This window comes from Nycticebus coucang, chromosome 16 (assembly GCF_027406575.1).
Source record: "Nycticebus coucang isolate mNycCou1 chromosome 16, mNycCou1.pri, whole genome shotgun sequence".
In the NCBI taxonomy this organism is placed as follows: Eukaryota; Metazoa; Chordata; class Mammalia; order Primates; family Lorisidae; genus Nycticebus; species Nycticebus coucang.
This window is the reverse complement of record NC_069795.1, coordinates 57,800,075-57,825,683: the sequence shown is the minus strand read 5'-3', so window position 1 is coordinate 57,825,683 and position 25,609 is coordinate 57,800,075. Positions and strand designations below refer to the sequence as shown.

General features: G+C 37.5%; 1 protein-coding gene and 1 pseudogene across 1 annotated transcript in view; one reads left to right on the top strand and one right to left on the bottom strand.

Moving 5' to 3' along the window:
• The window catches only part of MORC1 (MORC family CW-type zinc finger 1), a 198,474-nt gene that overhangs the window by 150,051 nt on the left and 22,814 nt on the right, over nucleotides 1–25,609 (top strand). Inside the window, 4 exon segments of the mRNA XM_053564625.1 lie at nucleotides 5,305–5,370; nucleotides 7,176–7,424; nucleotides 7,610–7,669; nucleotides 13,287–13,391. Coding sequence (XP_053420600.1) covers nucleotides 5,305–5,370; nucleotides 7,176–7,424; nucleotides 7,610–7,669; nucleotides 13,287–13,391 — 480 coding nt within the window.
• LOC128568070 (60S ribosomal protein L26-like) lies at nucleotides 3,720–4,153 on the bottom strand (annotated as a pseudogene).

Below are 25,609 nucleotides of genomic sequence, written 5' to 3'. Positions count from 1 at the left end.
GAGGGGAGCGCCGGGGATTCAGGGTTGCCGGCAAAGGATTCCCAAAGTTTTATTCAGCCCTATGTCCGGCAGGAGAACGCCACGGCACCCCAGTAGGGGAGGTAGGTCCAGTTTTTAGAAGGTCTCTCCCGTGGAGTGTAGTGGGAGGGCCTTTAATTTCTGCCTGCTTGTTCAATTGTGGGGCTACAGAGCCGGTCTCATGGGGGAGGGGGACTCCCGTCCGCTTGGTGGTGGATTTTGTACCTTTTGTTTGCATCCTTGTGATCACAACTTGCCTCAGCGGTGTTGATGTGCGTTCTTCAGCCTTCTCTCTTGGTGAGGCTCAAGTCCACCAGGATACTTACTAAATTCCTGTCCCTTAACTCTCCTCTGGACGGGAGCCTTTGTTGAAAGCTGGCTTCAGTCCGCCATCTTGTCTCCCACCCCCTAGCCTTTTTTTGTTGTTGTTGTTGTTGAGAGAGTGTCTTGCTCTATGTGCTGGGTAGTGCACTGGGTAGAGTGCTGTAGTGTCATAGTTCACAGCAACCTGAAACTCCTGGGCTCAAGCAATCCTCTTGCCTCACCCTGTGGAGTAGCTGGAGTTTTGTGCAACATAACATCTGGGTAGTTTTTTTGTTTGTTTGTTTTCTTTCTATTTTTAGTAGAGACAGGGTCTCACTTTTGCTCAGGCTAGTCTCAAACTACTGAGCTCAAGCAGTCGGCCACTTCGGCTTCCCAGAGTGCTAGGATTATATGTGTGAGCCACCATGCCTGACCAGAAAGGCTTCTTCCAAGTGAAAGAAGTCAGACAAAAAAAGATTGTGTACTGTATGTTCTACTTAATATAAAGTTCTAGAAAATACAGCTAATCTACAGTGAGAAGAAACAGAGTGGTGGTGGCACTGACATGGAGTAGGGGCTGGGAAAGGTGGTAGGGAAACAAGGTAATTCTGTGGGATGTTCAGTATGTTCATTATCTAGATTGTGATGGTTGATTCGTTGATTTATAGATACGATGAAGTCCATCACATTGTATGTTTGAATTTTGTGCACTTACTCATATTTCAACTATATCTCAATAAAGCTGTAAATTGGGGGGAAAAATGTTGACACAGATCGTTAAATATACACATTTATACATAAATTTTTATTAACTCAGTGAAAAATGTCATTTTCATGGAGGAAGATTCCCAAACAGAACTAAAAGAATTCATGAAGAGGTACCAAGACTATAGGAGACAATGAAATAAAACATCATTTGGTAGATTTCAAGAAGAGAATAGAAATGAAACCATGAAGTTGGAAAGAATGCAAAGCAAATTATCACTTTAGTAGATGATGTGGAGATATACAGCAGGGGTCATACACTATTACCCGTGGGCCAAATCCAGCCCACCTGTTTATGGCCTTGAAGCTGAAAATGATTTTTATGTAAAAAGAGGAAAAACACAATAGAGACTGTGTGGGGCCTATAAAGTCTAAATAGTTTAGCCTTTTCTTTAGATCTCACCTTTTGTAGAAAAAGTTTGCTCTTTCGAATATAGAAGATAAAAGTGAAAAGCAAATAAAATGAATAGAAATTAGAGAGTTATAATTACAAAGGAAATGATAATGTAAGTGGCAAAAAGGTACTTTAGTACTTTCTGTACTAAAAGGGAAAGATCCAACGTACAAAGTTATGATTTAATAAATAATAAAAAATAAAAGGGAAAGACCTGTAAGATATGTTCTTAAATAAAAAAGCAGGATGTAAACCATGTAGGAAAAACATTAGTACAATTGGAATATCCAAAGAAAAGTAATAGAAAAATACATTTTTTAAGATATAAATGAGGCACACTTTTCAGGAAAAAAGTAAAACTTGAAACTACATATTTGAAATACTTTGCTGCATTTTAGAAGAAAACTATCCCAGAATAGTCAATAGTAAGATATATCTTAGTATATTTTTCTTTGTTCAACTGTAAAGAAAAGTATAGATTCCTTTGACCAGCAGGCAAAAAGATCAGGTCACCTACAGGGACAAAACAATTTTGTTTGTCTTCAAACTTCTTTGAGAAGATTCAGCTCCAGGTGACAATGAAGTAAGAAGTGTAAGATGCTGAATGAAAGGAAAAGTAAACCAAGAATTCTTTTTTTTTAATTAATTAATTGTTTTTTGTTGCAGTTTTGGCCAGGGTCGGGTTCAAACCTGCCACCCTTGGTATATGGGACTGGTGCCCTACCCGCTGAGCCACAGGCACCACCCGTAAACCAAGAATTTTATATTCACTGAAGTATTCTTCAAATAAAAAAACCTATGGATAAACAGTTTTGAAAATAGCAAAAAAACTCAGGAAATATTCTCATGGTCCCTTTATGAGGAAACTTCAATCAGTAAGAAATGTCTAAAAAATGTTAACAAAGTTCTGAATGTAAGCATTGACTGTATTTAACTGTAGAAATAAGACTGAAACATAGAGCATCAGGCACCAAACTGAATGTAAATGCATTGGCAGTGTGGAAATAATTCATTTAATAAAAAAGGGTGGACAAGGGTAGTTGAAAGGTAGTATAATGTTCGCCTCATCTGTAATAAGAGATAAAGAGGTATCATGTGATTTGAACATACTTTTTAGTACTAAGATAAACACTGAGAAGGGTCATATTAATGATATTTATTAGACAGTAGAAGAAAAGGAGAAAGAGAAATATACAAATTTTGTCACTCTTAAGAATCAGAAACACAGATACTATCTAAAGACAGAGCTAAGATTATATGAAGTTGTCATTATATGGTGTTCCCTAGGAGAAAATAGAATAAATCATTAGAAACTTGAACTATGAAAGTAGAAGATAAAATAATTGACTAAACCCATACCAAACATATATATGAAGTTGATAAATTTAAATGACTGGAGTTTACCTTAATAATGGATAAAGAACCTCAGGTTGTATCACAAAGCAAAGACCACTCCTATGCTGTCTACAAGACACCCATCTAAAATGGTAATTCAGAAAGGTTGAAAATGTTATTTTACTTTAGACAAATGCACACAAAGAAAATAGAGCCCTGGCCTAATATCAGAATGGAATCCAAAAGGAAAAACATTAGACAGGGGACTTCATTAAGTGAAAAGCTTCATTCACAGTGAAGACCATCAATTCCAAATACTTCACATCAGCTAATGTGTCTGGTTTCATAAAGCAAAATCTACAAGTGACACATGAAAAAAGGAGATAATCATACTAATAATAGGAAATTTTAATTTGTGCTCACCTAGGAATACCTAAACTACTACTACTACTAATGTATTTATTGATAGAGATCAAACTCAGCACTCTCAGAATAGAAAATATACTTTTTTTCCAGAAGTCTTGGAATTTTCAAAGTAATGAGTCTATGCTGGGCCACCAAAAAGCCTGGTGGAGGAAATTTAGCACTGTCTATTGAAATTATAAATACACACACCTTCTGACTTAGATATTTCACTTTAAGAAATTGATTATATACACATATTTACTCGAATATGAAATTACTTATAATGTTCACTGCACAGTTTGTATAATACAATATTGAGAAGATCTAAATGTCAGCAGGCCTGGTTAAATAAATTTTTGTGCAACAATATATTGGAATATAGTGCAGCTGCAAAGGCAATAAGGAAGCTCTTCATGTACTAAGAGAAAAAGATTTCTAGGATATAATTTTTTTTTTTTCATTTTAGCAGTGTTTAATGAAAGTTGCATATAAGATCATTTTATTCCTGTATCTTCTCAATTGTTTCTTCCTTGTACTTGCCCTTTTCCTTTCCTACTTGGCAAGATTTGGCTTTATGTTCAAGAATCTTTTTGTGGTCTTTGTCCAGTTTAAGCCTTGTAATAAACACCTTGCTGGGGTGAATGCCCACACGGACAGTTGTGCCATTAGTCTTTTCCTGCTGCATCCGCTCAATGTAGATGACGTATTTCTTCCTGTAAACCTGGACTGCTTTGCCAATCTTCTGACCTTTATAAGGCCCCCGGACAACCTGAACATCATCCTTTCAGATGGCATGGATCGAACATTATACTTCTGTCTCAGCTCTTTGGAAAGAGGGGAAGACATAATCTTCCCGTGAATGTGGGAAGGTGCATTGAAATGTCTTTTGTGGTTCTTGCTTTGGTCCGAAGTCACAAAGGAATTGAACTTCATTTTGGCCTCTGCCTCTCTGGCCGACGGCTGCAAAAGGGAAGAGAGTTCACGAGAGATCTCCTCTAGGATACATTCTTAAATGAAAAAGCAGGATGCAGACTATGTGTATAATATACCACTATTTTCCTTACCACAAAAAGTAGGAGGAATGTGTAAGTAGGGACACAATACATATATATGCTCGTGTATGATATATAAACAAATCTCTGGAAAGATAAACATGAAAGTAGTAGCAGTGGTTACATGTTAATAGGATATGAACTGGGCATATGAAGAATGAAGTAGTAAGGAGATTGCATTTTAATATACGGTTAAAATGTATGTTTTCCTCTGTGAATGTATTATTTCTATAAACATGTTAAGAGAAACAATGCCTCAGGAGCATAGAAGATAAAGCAGTTAATTCTCCCCTAAGAACTTGGAGAAGGCTTTCAGGGTGGATAGTATTTGTACCAAAAATTGAAGGATGAATGGAATTTGACATGTAGACAAGGTGGGAAAGGTCATTCCAGTCCAAGTAAATTGGTTATACAGAAGCATGGGAACATGAATGTGAGTCTGAAGAATAGTAGATTTGACTGGACTCTGAGTAGATTAGGGACACAGGGCCAGTTTATCTCCAAGAGTCCACTGAAGCTTACACCCAGAGCTCTGAACTAAACAGAGTTGCAGCCGAAGGTCAGGGTTCATTCCACACTCTGGGCCTTGCAGATGGGGAACAGCAGGTCTTGAAAAATGGGAGACAAGGGCTGTGGAGGTTGGTAATGGGAAAAGTTTCGACATAACAGTACCCTGAAATTTCTCTTAAGACACCTTTGTAATGCTACAGAAAGTGGGAGGAATGTATAAATAGAGACACAATACATATATATGCTTGTGTATGATTTATAAACAAATCTTTGGAAGGATAAACATGAACGTAATAGCAGTGATTCAACGAACTGTTGGATTCTCCTGCACTGTCCAGCCACTGCTCATCAGAACATCACTGCAGTCTATTTAAACTTGTATGGATTCCTTGAAACAACATTGGTGAGGATGTGCTATCCTGGGGACACTTCTTAACTGAAAAATACTAAATTATTGTTAATATGCCAGTTAGAAATTATTTTTATTTATAATTGGCTTAATGATTTGTTTTCCCACAAAAGCCTCAATTTATACCAATGGATAAAATCACTGACTTCACATCCAACAGCCTAACTTCAGCACCTAAGGTGAGCAGCTACTGTAGGTTTGAGCCATTTGTGTCTTGTTTTCCATGTGAAGGATAAGCCTTATCAAGGGCTAAATGTCATCATGGTTTATAAGGGTCTAATTAGAGCAATACATGTTTATTAGGGAACACAGAAAATAAAATATGAACAATATAAGCCACCCATTACCTTACTGCCTGTGCACAATGACCATTTTAAATAATGTATTTTTTTTACAATATTTTCTGTGTGTGTATACACTTTTATATACATAGAGATAATGTATACATGATATAAAAGATTTATTTTCAATCTACGGATGTATATTTGGCTAATGATATATCATACATACAATTCATACATTGTTTCTTGTGTTTGCTAAATGTTATATTACATGATATCTTTCAAATGTCTATTAATCTAGAATTTAAAATTTAGAGGGGAACTTTTTTTTTTTTTTTTTTGGCCGGGGCTAGGTTTGAACCCGCCACCTCCGGCATATGGGACCGGCACCCTACTCCTTGAGCCACAGGCGCCACCCTAGAGGGGAACATTTTTTAATATTTAGAGTTAGCATCTCAGTAATTTCAGTCTCACACACAAATATGGAACTCTTGGTAACTTGAATTATTCACATTTCTTGAAAGGCAGGTGTTGGCATCAATAAACCCCAGCCAATATTTACATAAATAGATTTCTGATAGATGTACATAATATATTTTTTGTATTTGGCATTTCTTTACTATTCACTTTAAATATTGGAACATTTGTCTCCAGAGTGTCTTTTTAGTGTGTGTTTTCTTTATTTGCACCTTATACTACGACTTCAAGGAATCAGGGATCCATGAACTCAGTAATAAGTCAGAGATGGTACACTCTTGTAATCCAGCTCTCTCCTTTCATAGCAATGTACCTAAGATCACTGTGTAACTGAATTGCACAACCAGGCTTAGGATCTACCCATTGTATAATACCTTATCTCACCGGAGTCTGAGAGTAAGATGAGGAAAGGGATTCTTTGCAGTGCAGAGCAGTAAAACTCATCTGCAAGTAACTTGCCATAGGTAGATTATAAATGTGTTATTATAAGGCCTCTGCAATAAAAATATAATCTCATGCCTTACGGTTCTGCCTAGCCATGAACTAGTATATTCATCTAGTATAACTTTACAATATGCTAGTAGTTTATGTGGAAAAAAGGGAACTAGACAGTTTTTCAGCCTGAAGGACCATTGAGGAGTGTACTGGTCTCTTGCCCAGTAGATATTAGGGCTGTGGTGGATATGCTTCAGAATATCAGAGTGTCACTCAGTGCTCTGCTAAGCTCCTCACCTTCGAATAGTCACTTTTGGTGTCTTACAAAAGAGAATAGGAGCCAACAAGCAGGCACTCATATTCTAGATCTCCTAGCAAATGTATCTTTCATTGGTTAAAGTAGCAGCCAGCAAGGGGCAAGAAGCAGGATGTGAGATGAGAATAGGGATAGGGATCAGCCTTGTTTGCAACAGGCAGCCAAAGGCAAGTAAACCTCTATGGGATGCACAATATGTTCTCAATTTGGGGACATCTGCCTCTTCAAAATCAGACTTCCTGACTCAGCCTAGCCTTGCAGCTTTTTTTCTGAATCAAATTCTTAATGAGCCTTTACAGCAGTATACCTCCACTTTAGCAGTATACCTAAAGTGGATTTTCAAAGCTTGATTTTTAAACTTTTTATATTAGAAGTAAGATATACTACCTAATACGATAAGGTTATGAGGGAAACAGTAATTAATTATAGATAAGCTGGCTACCAACAAATAAAAATGTGTCCTTTGTTATTTAAGGGAAATACCAAAATTCCGAATATCAGGCTTTTGGATGATGACTGGCAGCATGAAACTGTTGCATCCTCTGAGCTCTCCATCAGCCACAGAGGTGAAAAAAGAGCCACAGAAAAGACAGACTCTGGTATAGAATTTGTTTCTGAGACTAAAATAAGGAAGAAGTCTGTGCAGAAGAAAATGGAACTTCAACAGCAGCAGAGACATCCAGCAGCTCTGCCAGAAAATGTCAAACTAACTGATAGATCCCAGGTATTTCTTTTTCATATTCACAGAATATATAATAATTTACTTGTTCTGAGAATAGCATTTGGTCAAGGTTTTGCTTTATTTTCACAATTTTAAAGCACTCTAATTATAGAATATACATTGCAATCTATGTTTCCTGGACAAGGTCCCCCCCCTTTTTTTTTATTCTGTATTTTCTGTTTTGAAAGAAAAGTTAGATCGCTAATATCAGCACAGTGTCTGGAGACCTCCACCAGTATAAAGAATTGGCCTAGTAGGGAAAGATTTTAAATCTGTATTTAAGAGAGAAACATTCACATAGGATAAACCTTTAATCTTTAGGATTTTACATTCAATGCTTTATCGGAAAAATGCTTAGCTAAATCACACATCTTGTTACCTGGTAGTCACAGTGGGATAAACAACTAAGTGTTGAGACTAATTTTAACAAAAATACCACCCCACAATTTTTGTATATTTAAGTGAATTTGTTTTTTTCAAAAGAATCATAGCATATTCATTCTTCCAATGTTAGCATTTAATTTTTTTTTGAAAATTTTCCCTTAGCGTCAATTTATAATAATACTGCAACTCTGAACATTTACCCTGTGCCAGATTCAGTACTGAAAGATTACAGACATCATCTTGCTAACTTTCACTTTATATCTTGTATATGTTGGGGTTGGGGGTCCTGGTTCCCTGAACCCAGTTGTTCTGGTTCGATTATTCGGCTGAGCTAGATTGTTCAGGAGGCATGGGGGTAACTGAAAGCAAAAGTGAACAGAAACTGAAAATAAGACTGGAGCGGCACAGGCAGTGTGGATAAAAAGTAAAAGTTGCCTACACAAAGTTTCAGGGTAACAAAGAGAGATTTTATTTAGGAAGAACAAAGAGAAAGCTTAGAGCACTTCCAAAGAGAGTTGGAAGTGAGTTGCTCTGGTGAAGGAGGTGAGAAAAACTGAGACAAAGGCTTGCAGGGGTATTAAATACTCTGAAATTGGCTGCAAGTCTTTCATTGGCCTCTGTGGATGTCCAGGCAGTATTGCCCTTTTCTATTGGTCATCGATGGTCTTTCTTTAGTTTTCATTACTTTATAGTTTAACTCTGAATTTCAGAAAAACCCATTAACTGTGCAATTTCTTTCTTTTTTTTTTTTTTTTGTAGAGACAGGGTCTCACTTTATGGCCCTCGGTAGAGTGCCGTGGCCTCACACAGCTCACAGCAACCTCCAACTCCTGGGCTTAAGTGATTCTCTTGCCTCAGCCTCCCGAGTAGCTGGGACTACAGGCGCCCGCCACAACGCCCGGCTATAACTGTGCAATTTCAAAAATTTGAGCTTTATTGGTTTACCGAATATGTTACATGCTTTAAAAACATATAATCCATTAAGAAGTTGAGAGTGTGTTCAAGTGTTAGAACAACACATTTTAGACTTTAAATATAGATCTCACTTAGTATAGCATATATGCATGTGTGTATATATACATATATAAAATATGTAAGCTACACACATACTCTTCATATAACCATATATATCTGTGTCTGTGTATGAATTTATAATTTTAATATGTGCTGCTCAATGTACCTGCTACAGGGGCTTCAACTGTGAGAAAAACTACATGTGGTTCTTGCCTACAATGAAGTTTTGAGTCCAGCAACAGAGAGACAGAACTTCAGTAATAACACAGACAGATGGAAATTGCTATTGTGGCGGTAGCACAAGTATTTATAATATGGGCTATGACTCTGCTTGGTAGGACAGGGATGTAGTCTTAGAAAAAAATGATAACTAAGTTTTTATGAGTGGATTCTGATTTAATAAGTAAGAAAGGAGGAAAAGCATGTCTAAGGAATGCAAACAGCATTTGCCATAGAGGAAACAGGTTGAAGACAAAGAACTTTAAAAAGATAATTCAGTTGGGTGGTGCCTGTGGCTCAAAGGGGTAGGGCACCAGCCCCATATGCCCGAGGTGGTGGGTTCAAACCCAGCCCCAGCCAGAAACTGCAAAAAAAAGATAATTCAGTTATGGTAGAGCAGAGAGATGGAAGGGTCTGTGATATGACAGGAGTAGGACAGATCCTACTTGATTGAGGGGTTTTGCATTTATCCTAAAAGCAGTGGGAAACCATCAGAGAGTTTCAAGCAGGGGAGTGGCATGATCAGATTTTCCTTTGGTACAGACTGCTTTGGCTGATTTTGAAAGCAGAGTTGCTGGGAAAAACATTCTCATGCATACAGTCATTTGATTCCCAATTGTCCACGTAAGAATAGACTTCGGGCTTGGTACCCTTTCTGACCTAGAGATAAAGAGCCTCTGTAGCCTGTGTTGGGCTTACGACTTCCATGTGGGAATTTTTTTTTTTTTTCAGTTTTTGGCCAGGGCTGGGTTTGAACCCATCACCTCTGGCGTATGGGGCCAGTGCACTACCCCTTTAAGCCACAGGCACTGCCCCATGTGGGAATATTTTTTTCTGTTGCACGTGCAGTGTGTGTTCCTTTGTTATGCGTGTGTGTCACCTGCATCTAGTTGACCCCACTTCCATATCCTCTTTGGGGAAGGGATGATGTCATGTCCTTCTACAGCATGAGAGGGGTATGTATAGCTGGTTGCCCTCCATTGGTTATTGTGGGGAGGACCTGCAGGACATGGGGGACTGATGCTCACTTCTGAGGCTGGTCTTGCTCCATCTCTTCACTATAAGTAAAGCCTTGTTCCACCCAGCGTGTTTTCTTTGGCAGCTCCAGTACCAACATAGAATAGGTAGAAGTGTTTAGAGTCCTTCCCTAGGACTGACACTCAGTAGTGGTTATCTGCTTAATAGTTATACTTAACAAGAGTATAGGCAGAGCAGTTAGGAGGCTGTGACAATGGTCTATGGGAGAAGTCACTTTAGTATAGGCTCAGATGATAATGGTGGAGGAGGTGACTCTGCCCCATCTTGGGGACAGTCTATGTTGAATACAGAGGGTAACAAAGAAGGAAATGGCAAGAATGACTACAGAGTTTCAAGCACTTTCACGTTGTTAGATGGTGATTGTATTCATTGAAATAGCGAGTGCTAGAAGGTGCGTGATACTGTGGAAGGTAGCGTATATTGAGTGTCTATATTGTAAGACTTCCAAGAGGATGTGCCAAGGGAGAAGTCACATATAAGTACGGATTTCAGAGGTGAGGTATAAAACCTATGATGTCTTTGCATATCTCATGATGAGTGTGTTTGAAGGGTAAGAAAACAAAGGACTAGATAGAAACTTGATGAATTTTAGCATTTTATGACTATTAGAGTACAGTTATGCACAGATGATTGTGAAGGAATTACCATATTATTAAGAAGAGAAACCACAAGTTTTTTATATCATTGTACATGGTTTCAAATTTCCCAAGAGGGGGAATAAAAAGGTAATTTGAAGAGATGCAGTCAAAAGGCTAAATTCTGTAGAAAGGCCAACTCAGGTGATCAGAGGCCTAAAAAATGTCCCATTGATTTAATGATTTAGGAGTAATAGGGATAATCCCAGGAAGAATGTATTGTAGTTGGCATAAAGAAGGTAGAAACCAGATTGGAAAGGATTGATCAGCAAGTGGGAGATGAGGAAATGGAGACAGGTTGTACATGAGCTCTTGGAAAGATAAGCTAATTTCACTCCAGAAAGCAGTCTCTGTTTCAGAAAATCTAGAAGTAAGGTGGATAAATCAAGAGACTTAAATTCTTTATAAGCACTTGAAAAATGAATTTAATTAGGTTTTAAACTGCAGTTGAAATAACTTTTGATTACTTGAGGATTATTTCTAATCTCCTATCCAATAAACATATTAGACGTTACCACTACCAAACAGAGGAGGTTCAGGAAACGTAATTAATTTTAATATTAGCCTAGGCAGCATGGAATTAGGGAGGCAGATATGCTCCAAGTAAATCTTATCATGTGTTTCAAAAGCTTGATAAAAAATAGCTTTGGAATTAGCTAATATTTTAGTTTATATGTAGCACAGTTTAGCTGTACTAATGCAATGAATTAATTGGCTTATCGTTCTTCCTAAAAAATTGTTTTCATTGAACCCTTGCCTTTTTCAGAAGGGTCTTTTTTTTTTTTTTTTTTTAATTGTTGGGGATTCATTGAGGGTACAATAAGCCAGGTTACACTGATTGCGATTGTTAGGTAAAGTCCCTCTTGCAATCATGTCTTGCCCCCATAAAGTGTGACACACACCAAGGCCCCACCCCCTCCCTCCGTCCCTCTTTCTGTTTCCCCTCCCATAACCTTAATTGTCATTAATTGTCCTCATATCAAAATTGAGTACATAGGATTCATGCTTCTCCATTCTTGTGATGCTTTACTAAGAATAATGTCTTCCATGTCCATCCAGGTTAATACGAAGGATATAAAGTCTCCATTTTTTTTTTTTTTTTTTTTTTATTGTTGGGGATTCATTGAGGGTACAATAAGCCAGTTACACTGATTACAATTGTTAGGTAAAGTCCCTCTTGCAATCATGTCTTGCCCCCATAAAGTGTGACACACACTAAGGCTCCTCCCCCCCTCCCTCCATCCCTCTTTCTGCTTCCCCCCCCATGACCTTAATTGTCATTAATTGTCCTCATATCAAGATTGAGTACATAGGATTCATGCTTCTCCATTCTTGTGATGCTTTACTAAGAATAATGTCTTCCACTTCCATCCAGGTTAATACGAAGGATGTAAAGTCTCCATTTTTTTTAATGGCTGAATAGTATTCCATGGTATACATATACCACAGCTTGTTAATCCATTCCTGGGTTGGTGGGCATTTAGGCTGTTTCCACATTTTGGCGATTGTAAATTGAGCTGCAATAAACAGTCTAGTACAAGTGTCCTTATGATAAAAGGATTTTTTTCCTTCTGGGTAGATGCCCAGTAATGGGATTGCAGGATCAAATGGGAGGTCTAGCTTGAGTGCTTTGAGGTTTCTCCATACTTCCTTCCAGAAAGGTTGTACTAGTTTGCAGTCCCACCAGCAGTGTAAAAGTGTTCCTCAGAAGGGTCTATTTATTTATCTTAAAGAACTCCCCCCCCATTTCTTAAAAATAGGGATCATAATAAAAATAATGTGCTTACTGTTTTTTATATCTGGACCTTTTTAATTTCTTTGAATTTTCTTTCACTGCCTTGTGCTAATTCATTTCACTTACTAAATGTATTAAACATTTACTCTGGGTAAGGTGCTGAGGACTCAGATATTCACAAACAGCCTCTGCCTTGGGGAAGGGTAAGAGTCTAGCTCTAGTCGTTCCAGTTATGGGACACTTATGGGAGATCTTTTCCTGAATCATAAGTTTTCCACTTCAGTCTTTTCCCACCTTTTCAAGTAAGAAAATAGTTTTTCAGTATCAAAAAGTGACTGCAGACATGCCATATACTACTAGATACGGTGACTACCTATTGATTATTAACTGTATAATGTAAAGAGAAACCCATAATAGATACTTCAAAATGAATATATGTCTTAGTTCCCCCCAGCAACAATCTACGTAAGTTTTAAGAACAGTATTTTTATCCATAGGAGATGTTATCCAGTATGTGTATGGTAATTCATGCAGATCCTTTGCAAAATTACTGCAGGCCTTTTGATTCACAGTCGTGCACCATAGTTTATATTACTCATTCATGCTTAATTTAACTTGTGACATTCTTTATTATTGTTGGGTATTCTTATCAAACTTCTATGTGTGCTGATCTAAATCATATACCTCTTAAGGGCAATGATCATAAATTGAATATTCACTGTATATCCTGCAGAAGTCAATAGTAAATAGAAGCTGAGTGAACTAACAAGTGAAAGTGTTTTGATGGGTATCATTGATTAACCTAATCCTTGCATATTTTTTGTAAATTTATTCCTATAGGCCTCTTCCTGGGAAATGGAAAGGAAGCAGGTTCTGAACCCTGCACAGAAATGTAAAACATTGATTGAAGTTGAAACCAGCAACAGTGATCCAGATATAATCCTGGTGAGATAAACTTTAGTCATTAAATGACACCTTGAGACTGATGCACATTCATGAATATTAGAGGTATCTATTAGTGCCTCAAAATAATTGGAACATTTAGTTGAATAATGTAGTTTTTAGGTGAAGAAATAGAACACAGAAAAGTTACTTTCCCAAGGCTACATAAACTAGTAGAGATATAATTGAACTTATACCTCTTAACCCATAGTCCATACCTTCTTTTCATTTTAGTTATTAGGATGAGAAAGTTTTAGTATACAGTGGAATCTCCATAGTTGACCACTTCTATACATTTACCACCTCCTTGACCTTATTTTCATAGACCAGACATGCATCACCTGTATGTGTCAGTACATTAGGCCTTGTTCCTTACATTAACCACCTCTGTGTGCTGACCACTTTGGTACAGTCCCTTGGGTGGTCAACTTACAGAGGTTCTACTATAAAATGTATATATACAAAAATTATATCTATAATTTGAAGGTCATCACAAACCTCATTCCTAAATCCAAAGTGTATGAACATTTATGTAATTCATAATTTGAACTTTTACCAGAAAGTATAACTCTTTGACTTAAATTAGGCCACTGCCAAAAACCTTGCTGAGAGGAGTCTTTTCAAGGGGTAGGCATGATTTCTATTTAGTCCCCTAGATAATGTTTCCCTGATTCTAACAGAACAGTTGACATCAAAGAGCTACATATTTGGCCTACTGTGAAGTTGCTTTGCCTCCACTGAAACAAACATAAAAAGCCCTTGGTGTTTAGGAAGAATCGATTCAAGGACTGATCATACGAGAAACACTTCATTTGTGAAGCCATGTTGTCCTTTATTTTATATAGTGTCCTTTGTGTTACATTAAAAAAAAACACTAAAAGTCCATTTAGATATTAGAATTTTATGTCAGGGAAAAACATATTTGGTATTTTCTTTTATCAGAATGTAAATTATTTTATTCACTATGGTTCTCTTTTTACCTTGATGGCCAAGAAGCTTACAACCAAACTTTAACCCAAATAAGAATAACTGCAGTCTCCTGGATGGTTACTATTTGGACATGATAAGTTAGGGCATTTAGAAAAAAGACCTGGCCTCATTGTACCTGTCTTTAGACAAGGTACCTCAAAGTGCTATTTAGAATTGTGGATTAGACTTAAATTACACTTCAGACATTGAGAAACATACAATTGCTTTTGACTTTAGTTTAATTTATGTGTCCTTCACCAGAAAAATCATTGTCACAAGGTACGTTACAAGTGCAATGACAGTTTCATTTTTTTAATTTTTCATTATAGAAAATTTCAAATATAGTACAATCAATTCCTGTGTGTGCCCTTTCCTCAACTCCAGTGGTTACCAACTCATGCCCAGTCTTGTTTCATCATCTTCCCTCCCTGCCTTCATTACTCTCAGCCTTCACATCATTTCATCCATATATTACAATTGTTTTAAGAAGCCATTTGCAGGGAGTGATTTGTGAATGGGAACAGAAAAATTCTTAATATTAACAATAAGAAATAACTGAGGAAAGTAAACATCTCAGTATTTTCAAAAGGAAAAGGGTCAAAATTAATGAGAGCCTAGAAAGGAAGACAAAACTGTAACTAGTGTTGTAAATAACACCAACCTTTTTTTACTCTTCAAAGGAAAATGTAACACAGCCATACCTGTGAATATTACCTTTCACCACTTTGCAGAATTTTTGGTCTTTGTATGTTTTTCATGTAGCCATTACTTTGTCACCTGTCCAAGCTTTGCACAGAGCTTTTTCATAAGTTTAAATGTCTTTTCATAAAGACATATTTGAAATATTGTCTTTTATGTAATATTTCTCAGGTTTCTTAAGTGATGTGTGTGTGAGAGATGTGATTTACTTGTGTCTCTGTGACCTTCGCAGGGTGTCTGTTTTCAAACTCATGTGCTGATTAACTTGGAGAATGTGCATTATCCAGAAATGCACATTCATTTTTATTTGGCTATAGTTGCAGTAATTCAAGTAGGAAATAATTGCTTCTGAAAGCATGTATGCCTATACTTTCCTAAACTCAGAAATTAAAAAGGGATTTTTCTCTTAATTCCTGCACTTCTGCCCAGTTACCTTCAGCACACATGTGAGTGCATACACACCTATGTGCATACACATGGTTTTATTCTTCCCAATGTCTGTTCAGTTTTAAGAACGAAGGCACTCAGTGCTATTGGTGGTACAGGAGGTTGTCACTTAAGGAAAAACAATTGGCTACCACATACAACGCTTTCCCTCTACCCCCAAAGGTGGTATTTACTATTTTGGTGAATTTACTAGGTATCGGACCCAGGGCCTTATTTTTAGGTGTAATAGACTTAGAAATATGGTATATTCAGCACACCAAAGAAAGTTCCTCTCACAGGAATGATTTTGAGACTGTGTATAATAGCATAATGTCAGTTTGGTCATTTAAAAGATAAATACAGCCTCAGTTCAGCTGGCAGGCACATATTGACTTAAACTCTGCATTCTCTCCCAATATGGCAATCTGCATGGCTGGCCAATTACATTATAATATGACAGTTGCTGGTGAGCTCCGTCCCTGAATATTTATAAGGTTTCCAGCTAAGACAGCCTGCTGCTTCACCTCCCCAAAAAGGATGATGGAAGTGACATTATCAATGCTACTATAGTACCAATAGGGCACTAACTCAGGAAACCTTTGCCTTATGCCTGCCTATGCCCCTGTAACTATATAGTTTTTCCCATTGTCTGGACAAAAACTCCATTCTTATTGGCATATACTTTTCTTTTTCTATTTTCCTTTTGAAAGGATTTTTTTCCTATTACGGCACTTTATTTCCCTCTCTGCTGCATTTTGGGCAATACCTTACTCTGATACTTGTACCAATAGCTGTGCAATTTCAAGTAAAATGATAATAGTATCGGTGACTTTTCAGATTTATATTTAATCTTACCATTGCTGATTATTTCAGCCATATGATCATTCATTCTCCAGATACACCTCTTTGCTGTAGCTTATGGTTATAATAGTTTTGTTTGCTAATCTGCTTCCCTCCTCCACTTCTTGATTCAATTCCTTTCATATTGCTTTTACTCAAAGACCTATAGTCTGTTGAAGCTAATTTTAGGGCCTGTGAATTTTTTTTTTTTATCAGATTTTGGCCAGAGCTGGGTTTGAACCCACCACATCCGGCATATGGGGCCAGCGCGCTAGCCCTTTGAGCCACAGGCACCACCCCTGTTGAAGCTATTTTTTTTTAAACTGTACTTTGTTGATCTTTTTATTAGTATATCACATTATAAAAGTAGTACACATCCATATTAAAAATTTTAAAACCATGGCAGTGAGAATATGGCAAACAATATTAGTCCCCTTCCCCCATATTTCCCCAGTCTCACTGCCTGGACAAACCACTGTCAATAGATTCTGTATAATCTTCTAGAAATTTTGTATGTATATTCAAATACACACACAAACATATTCTTATGTTGAAGCTATTTTTAAAAGCACATTCTTTTGTTTCTTCTTGTCCCAGTGGGATAATCTTCATTCACTCCGTGCATCGCATTCAACATGTCCGCAAATCATCCATGTGCTACTGGGCTTCATTTGCCTTGTCCCCAGTTGCTTTTGGTCATATTCTTTGTAGGTGTCACTTCCATGGCATTTTTTCTTTTTGATATGAATTGATGCTTGGCCTTTTAGCCAATGCAGGCCATTCATTTTCAAAGTGAATGTAATGAGAGTGTTCTTGGTAAGACCTTGCACATCATTTTGGAGCTGTGGAAGTTTCCAGCTGGGATTCAGTTAAATAAAGCTTTAGGTATTTTCTGGAGATTAAAAAACTGTCACGAAAATGATGAAGAGTTTTTTTGAAAAATCTTAATCCTCTTCAAAATATCCTCAGTTGCCTCCCAGTTAGACTTTTGGAGACGTTGGTGTGGGGCCCAGTCCATACTCCAGCAGACTTCTTCCATTATTTTTCACAGTCTTGTTAGCACAGCTGCAGTTATCCCCACCACTTCAGGGTAACTGGTGTGATCCAAATTTGTTATTTCTGACCCTGCACAACTGAATTGTTCTGAAATTCTAGTGTGTGCAGACAGGTATGTTCTAGTGGAGTGAGTCATTTTAATTTCTCTGTGGCCATGGGGAAATGCAGGTACTGTTCTTCCCAGGTACTGTCTCATTTTGACTTTTAAAAATGTGAAGGGAAGGTACTCTGTTCATTCCTATTTTCCAGATGGGGAAAATAAAACTGTCTAGAGTCGCACTGCCAGGAAATGGGCACCTTGAATTCCAGGTTCCAGCTTTTTCCCAGTCGCCTTTCAGGACTTATCCCCTAAGACATTTAGTCTATTTCTCCTCTGGTGACATAACTTGAATGGACTGCTTACCTCTTTAAGAGGATGTATGATAATATAGTTCCCTTGCTTCATTTTTGTTTTTCTTGCTTTTATGAAGCATGGTGTAGTAATGCCTGATCAGACTCTATCATTTTAAGGGACACTGATAACACTGGATCCATTCCTAGTTCTGGTGTGGTAGAGAGTTTGCCTGGAATAAGGTTGAACTATCCATTTATCACATAACAGTGTACAGGAGTTTTTAACTGAACTTAGACAAATCCTTAATTACAACAGTGCTACAGGGCACTGCCCCAATAACAGTGGAGCTACAGTAACACCTTCAGTTCCTTCTTTTTAAATCACTCCTCATTATGACCTTTCCCTTTATCTTTCACCTTCATAGCTATTTCCTACATCATTTTAAGCACCCCATTCTGCTTAGGTCAACTGAAATCCACACATATGCTTTACTCAGGTGTGAAGATTTCAAGGTGCACATATACTGCACTAGCTAACAAGCATTTGGGGCTTGCACAAGTTTCCAAAGTCTGATATAGGCGTCTCCAGCTGAGAGGCTTGAATCAATTTTAAAAGACCAATTTATTGTCCACTCTTTGCTCAGATCAAGCTAACTGTAGCCAGTTTCTCAATTCATCCACTTTAAATATGATCTATACAATGTATTTATTTTCTTCTTAAGGTCTGACTTCTCCTTTTAGTCAACTTGGAATCGTTTTCTCCTCCACTAATTCCTGGTTCTTGGACAAGGGGAGTCTTTTCTTATCCAAGATTATCACTCTAGTAATATGGTTGTGGGCATAACTTTACCACCAATCCCTCACGTGCTGCCTGAACTTTGGCCTCCAGAGAATCCTATTTCCTTGCTTCCCTTGTTTAAAACACATGTTCTACCCTCTCTTTTCATAAATACTGGATAATCTGAACTGTTTTCTCTCTCAAGCATTTCTAAACCTATGTGTAAAGTTCAAATTTGTCCCAGTTATCCCAGACGAGAAGGAAGTAGAAATTCTTTTATAGCACCTCCTATAGGCATGCCAGCCTTTGTCAGCAGAATCAACGTCTGAGTAGATGTTCCTATAGCTGCATCGTTATTGGGGCAGTGCCCTATGGCACTGTTGTAATTAAGGGTTTGTCTAAGTTCAGTTAAAAACTCCAGTACACTGTTTTGTGATAAACTGGCAGTTCAACCCTATTTCAGGCAAACTCTCTACTACCCCAGAACTAGGAACAGGCCTGGTATTATCAGTGTCCCTCAGAATGATAGTCTGATCAGGCGTTACTACACCATGCTGCATAAAAGCAAGAAAAACAAAAATGAAGCAAGGGGACTGGGACCATATAATCACACATCCTGTTAAAGAGGTAAGCAGTTCATTAAAGTTATGTCACTAGAGGAGAAATTAGAAGCAACCATACATAAGTGTCCTAGGGGATGCATTCGGAAAGGCAACTGGAAAAAATAGGTTGTCAGACCACAACAGATGGTTGAGAAAGCAAATGATTAATTTGAAGAAAGCTGCAAAATTCATGAACACCAGGGGAATAAGATTGCCAATGCCAGCAATTAGAGAATCTGAGTAGGAATAATTTGCTGAGACTCAAGTCAGAGTGATAAAGTACTAACTTTATTTAAAAAATACATGTGCATGCTTTTATTCATCTTGGTGGAACACAAACTCCAAATTGACATGGAAGGATGATGTAGTTCTAATGTGAAGCAACATTTACCTTTCTCCAAAATATTTCTGTTTTTTCAGTAATAATCTTTCAGTTACTATTCTGGATATCAGAGGTAAACTCAGATTGCTAAAACTGGAAAAACTATCTATGATGTGGTTTAAATTAACGTTAAATTTGTTCTAGTAACCAAGAACCATACAACTTTATCGATGGAGTTTTGTTGTTTTGTCCTCTGAGGTCATATACCTCTTTATTTGGCTTCTAGCTGGCCTCAGTGACAGACCAGCAAGCCTGTTTGTTTTCTTTCTATAATCTTCAGACATTTTAAAAAACTTGATGACCAAGCTACCACTGACAGAAGTATTTCCAGAGTTTGGCAATGAAGCTTCTAGTATTTACGTGAAAGACGTAAGCACCAGTGCCTAATACAGAGTATAGCACTTTCTGGGGCTCAAGAAGGATATCTGAATAAAGCAGTGCATGGAAAGAACTGTCTTCCTATCTCAAAATTCAGATAAGTGTTTCATTTGTTGTACCTGTTTAACTTTTTTGGAGTATCTTTCAAAAGAGACTGATTCTAGCTGAGGAAAGCATCGGAGTACTCAGAATCCTTAGGGTCATTGACAAGGCCTCCACACTATGTTGTAAAAACTGAGTAACGTCTGGAAAAGCTGAGGAGTGGCTAGCATTAAGGTTTATGCTTTGTGGTGGCCAAACAAAAACCACAGTGTAAGTACCCCTACGGGTATCAGTACTACAAGTCATGACAACGATGTTGAAAAGGTGACTGTGTAACCCAAAAGCAGGCAAAAAAAGAAGAAAGGCAAATAAAATGCAGAGGCATTCCCTAAATCAGCTGCATTCACCCTAACTACACTTCATTTTTCTGAATCCTCATGAAAATACTTTTCTGTAGTTTTGTTTGTTTGGTATTGCAGTAACATTTCAGATTATTGAAATTGCTTTAATTTCAAAAGCAAGTCATTTCTCAGTCAACTTTTCTGGTTGACAAAGCTACCATTGCTTCTTTATGAACCTGTGAACCTGGGATTATTGCTAACAATACCAGAACTTTCAGGGGTAGCTTTTTTTATAAGAAGGTATAAACCAGAGCTGCCACAAGGGCTTTGGAAGCAAACTTGGCCATACCAACCCTTCACAGCATCGCTCATCAAGTTATCAACAGACTTACAGACACAGAAAAAATATGTGATGTATTCTCTGACCTGAAGGAAAGCCTCATGATGAATTTAAATATTCAACTGTCAGTGTGTGACAAGTCAAGCCAATTAAGACAAATTTATTGAACAATGTTATGTTAGAGATTTTGAGGGACACCAAAAATAAATAAATAAATAATAAACAGTGCATGATCCTTGCCTTGAAGGAATAGAAAAAATTGGAAGACAGTTTTACAAAAGCATGAGTTAACAGGCTGTGCACTCTGGCAGACTGATCCAGGTTCAAATTTAGACCTGTGTGCTGCTTGTGATTTCTATCAATTTTGGATCTTCAGTTTTCTTATATAAAATGGGAATAATATCACCTATTCTCAAGGCTGTTGTGAGAATTAATCGGATGATTCGTGATAAAATGAAAATAATTCCTTGTGTTATAAAAAGTCTTTTTTAAAAGCCACCTTCAGTATTTCTAAAGATGGTAAATTCAACTTTCATTAGATAAGCCAGGAAGAATGAAAATTGAGGAAGCGAAATTGCTTTGTGGAAAGAATTAGAGAGCTAAAGAGTAACCTTTGCGTGGAGGATGGAGGTTAGGAGTAACCCCAGAAGCAGAAAAACCTGGATCTGCAAAACTGGGGAGACTAGATGAGGAAGATGTGCAGAGAGAGATGAGGCAGCTAGCAGTGAAGTTTAAAGACAAATCTTTTAATGGTGATTTTAATTTGATTTTTTGCTATATGTAATTGTTTTTTCCACTTCCCAGTACAATCTTCGGTAAAATATGTATATTTATTAATGCTTTGTAGAGTTGGATTTGTTTTTGAGAGAAAGAGTCAAGTTTTGAGTTTTGCTTTCAACTGTAGTGGCAGGAATCAAGGCTGCTACAGGATCTCAGTTTTCTCTGGGTCACATGAGTCGCTGTTAATAATAGTAAACTGTATGCATCTTACTGTTACTTGTTCAGAGAAAGAATATGTGCTGGAGCAACAACAGCAAAAAAAAAGATAGAAAGAGTAGGACTTATCTTAAAAAAATGAATAAAACTTAAAGGAAGAGAGGAGAGAGGGCATTCCAGGTAGAACCTTGGCATGAGCAAAGGAGTAGAAGTAAATGTATATATTGTGCTTCTAGAGAATTATAAAGAGAACATTTTGATTTTAAGAGAGGATGATGGTTTGGAAATATTAAGATTATGTCAAGATAACTTAGAATCACATGGAGAAGAGCTTGGAGAGCCAGATAAAGTGTTTGTGCCTAGGCGGCGCCTGTGGCTCAAAGGAGTAGGGCGCTGGCCCCATATGCCGGAAGTGACGGGTTCAAACCCAGCCCCGGCCAGAAACTGCAAAAAAAAATAATAATAATAATAATAAATAAAGTTTGTGCTCGTGCTCAATATAGTAAGCAGGCAGGACCTGTGGGAAGGTTTTGAAAGGAATATCTAATCATGGAGATCTTGTGCAAAGAACTTAATCAGATTGTAATAATGGCTTAGACTGGAAACAAAAGCAACTAAAGAGGAACCAAAAGCAAGTAGGATGCTGTTGACTGAAAATTGTAATGTAAGAAAACTTAAAAAAAAAAATTGAAATAAAAATAGTACAGCATGGTAAGGAGTATAGAAGACTAAATAATGAAAGCAGGTCTGAGATGGAAACCTTGAACAAAAATGGTATTATAAATAAAAAGAGATGAGCTGCCCAGGGAAGTTTGACTAAATGGACAAAGATAGAACTGGGGAGTTGAAGTTTCAGCAAGTTATTGGAGTGTTAAGTGTCAGGAGGTCAGTTGGAAGTAACTGGAGCGAAGATGAAAAGTTAGGGGTGATGATGACATTGTTTGATAAAGCCTGTAAGCTTAACTCCTGAAATTTTAATTGGCATCTTGAGCGATTGAGAGTAGACAGAAAAAGAATAAGTTACCTGGGGACAGTTGAGATATAGAAGGTTATGGGAATCAAGAGAGAAAAGTATTCCAAGAGACATCTTCATGTTTCCCTAACTCAATATATGGTACCATCTTTCATTTACTCAAGCCAAAATGCTGGCAGTCATCCTGAATTTCTCCTCTCTCACCCTGCGCTCAGCCCATTAGTCAATTTTGCTGAATTGACCTTTAAACATAGAACCCAGCCTGCCACCTTGCACAGCTATCATCCTGAGCAGCTCACCAACATCTTTCATCAGGGCTACAGCAATAGCTCTGTGAATGATCTCACTCTTTCACTAGGCCTACTATCAGAAATTCTGAGTATTCATCCAAAATGGAAGTAAAATTATGACATTTTTCTGCTAGAAATTCTCTAATGGCTTCTACTCATACTTAGAACAAAATTCACTGTTCTTTCTGTGGCCCCCAGGGCCCTGGATGACCTGACTTGATGTTTTTTGAAGCCTCAAACTGCACAACTCATCCCTTCTCTCATCCCTCCACTGTAGCCACCCTGACATTCACTGGGCTCCAAGCCCGTAAACCAGCGGTTCTCAACCTGTGGGTTGCAACCCACAGGAGCTGTATTAAAGGCTTGCGGCATTAGGAAGGTTGAGAACCACTGCCCTAAACATACAACTTAGCATCAGGTCATGTAAATTCTGTGAAGAAAATTAACACAAGTGAGAGAGAGGGTGAGAGAGCAGTGTAATCTCAACCCTTTTTCTTTGTTCTTCCTCCCACATGGGCTCCACCACCCATACCACTCCCATCACCACTGTGAGCAGCACATGTATTTTCATGACTTGATGTTTTACTTTCTTTTATTCTGTACGTTATTGAGTATCAGTTACTATCCTAGACACCGGGGATCCAGCAGGAAAATAAACACCAGCACTTCTCCCTGCCTTGGGGGGGTCAGAGGAGAGACAAGATGAATAAGGAAAACCATAAGATAATGGTACATGCTAAGGGGAAAAGCAAGGGGAGGAGAGAGGAAGTGTGTGTGTTGAATGTGGTGAAGGCGAGTTGCAGTTTTAGGCAGAGTGGCAAGGATGGCCCTACAGAGGGGATGCTTTAGGAAAAAGCTGGGGGAAGAAACAAATCCATAGCAAACAACAAGCCAAAGTCCTGACCAAGGGATGTGCATGGCATGTTTGTGGAAAAGTGTCGAGAGGAGAGATGAAGGATGCGAGGTGACAACAGAGAGGAGGAGGGTCAGATATAGGCTCTTATGTTGCGCTCTCTCTGTCTCTCCCCTGTGTTGTTTTTCTTCACAGAACTTCCATTCTCTGATATTACATTACATATTTACCTTTAATTTATTTAATATTTCTTTCTCCTTCACTAAAAAATAAACTCTATAAAGACAAGACTTTGAACTCTTGACTATCACATTTGTGACACACGGGGAACTCAAAGTTATTGAGTAAAGTAATGACTGAAAGGAAGGAGCCTACAACATAACGGTTAAATGTGAAAGAGTACAAACAGAAGGCATCCTTGAGCTAGGCAGAAAGGCATTTACTGGTCTGGTAGCCATGATGGGTCCTTAGAAATAATAAGTGCTTGAGGTAGGGGTGGAGGGCAAAGAAATAGAAGAAAAGAAACCAAATTAAGTGCCATCATCCAGTTCTGCAGCTTCCTTAGCAATGGTTAAATTAGATCGGTGTTGCCTGTTGTGTGTTCTTTTCCCCTCAAACTTATTTATGATTTATTTGTTGTCTTAAGTAGGCATTTTACAAAATTAAGCATATGATGTTAAGCTGATCCATGGCATCCTCGGAGAATAGACAAATCCCACCCTACTCTTTGTTAACATGATTTTAATTAAGGTGTCTTCAACTCCATGTTAAGACTTAATTCTAATCTCGTCTACTATGTGGAAGTATATTTCTATTTCATGATTTTAGGTAAAAATCTTAGGAAAGAGACTTCCGCAAACCACAGAATATGAGGCACAGTTAAACCTAAGTGACTGAATAACATTTTTATATATAATGAAATGAATTAATATATTTTTAAAAATCTGCATAAGCTTAAAATACACAAGTAATGTCATAGAAAAGACAACTGTCTTCTTGTCTCAGCTTGAACAGATTCACATCTTCAAAGCTATAACTACTTTGTAATAGAAGGCAGTATTCTATAAAATCAGATATGCACACAATGTTATTTAAAAGGAAATACTATAGGCTGTGGACTGTTTATCCAAAAATCTTTTAAATATTTGTATGCTTTCAATCTAAGGAATAAAAAAAAATACAGGAAAGAAAATAAAAGAAAAATCTCTCCTGTAATAGAGATGGTAAAGCTTTGTACAAGTAACATTTGAGGGGTGAAGGGGGCTATCTGATTTTAATGGGAACAGACCAAAGAAGGCAGAGCTCAAAGCAGAGAACTAAACAACAGAATACAAAAATAATCAATTTCATGAGGCCATGTTAACAACACTAACAACAAAAGTTCTTTTCTGGGAGTACTGCCATTTCTGTTATTCATGGATACTTTAATTTTGTCTGATTTCATCTCTGTAGTATAACCATCACGGATTGTAACTAAAGGCACCAAATAGTTCCTCTCATAAGCTAATGTTGTGGTTTCTGTTTATTGTTGCTGAAAATAGTCTATACTCCTTATAAACTGGTTTAAAAAACATTTAGGTCAAAGTTGGAGACACTTCATATCATGTGGATTTTTCTCGTGTATCAGCACATCAGAAAAAAACTTTACACTTTATGTCACATCAAAAATAAGTAAGATAAAAACATAACATTTTTAAGTCACTTTCCAGATTTTTGCAAAAAGAAACGTGCATTTTGATTACATCCTGCAGAACGCATTTGTTTACAGTGTAAGTCTAAAAATATTTTTTGAAGTGGACAAAAGTAGTTTAAGAGCAGTTTTATTTATTCTTCCACACACACAAGGCTTTGCTTTCTCTTGATTTGAGTGAAATAGAAATGGCCATGATGGACAGCTACAGTTACTTCGTTGTTAGGCTACCCGTGTGCCCATTTAACCTGCTTTTCCTGACAGAGGAGTTTCCAGAATGCTGTGTAAAAGCA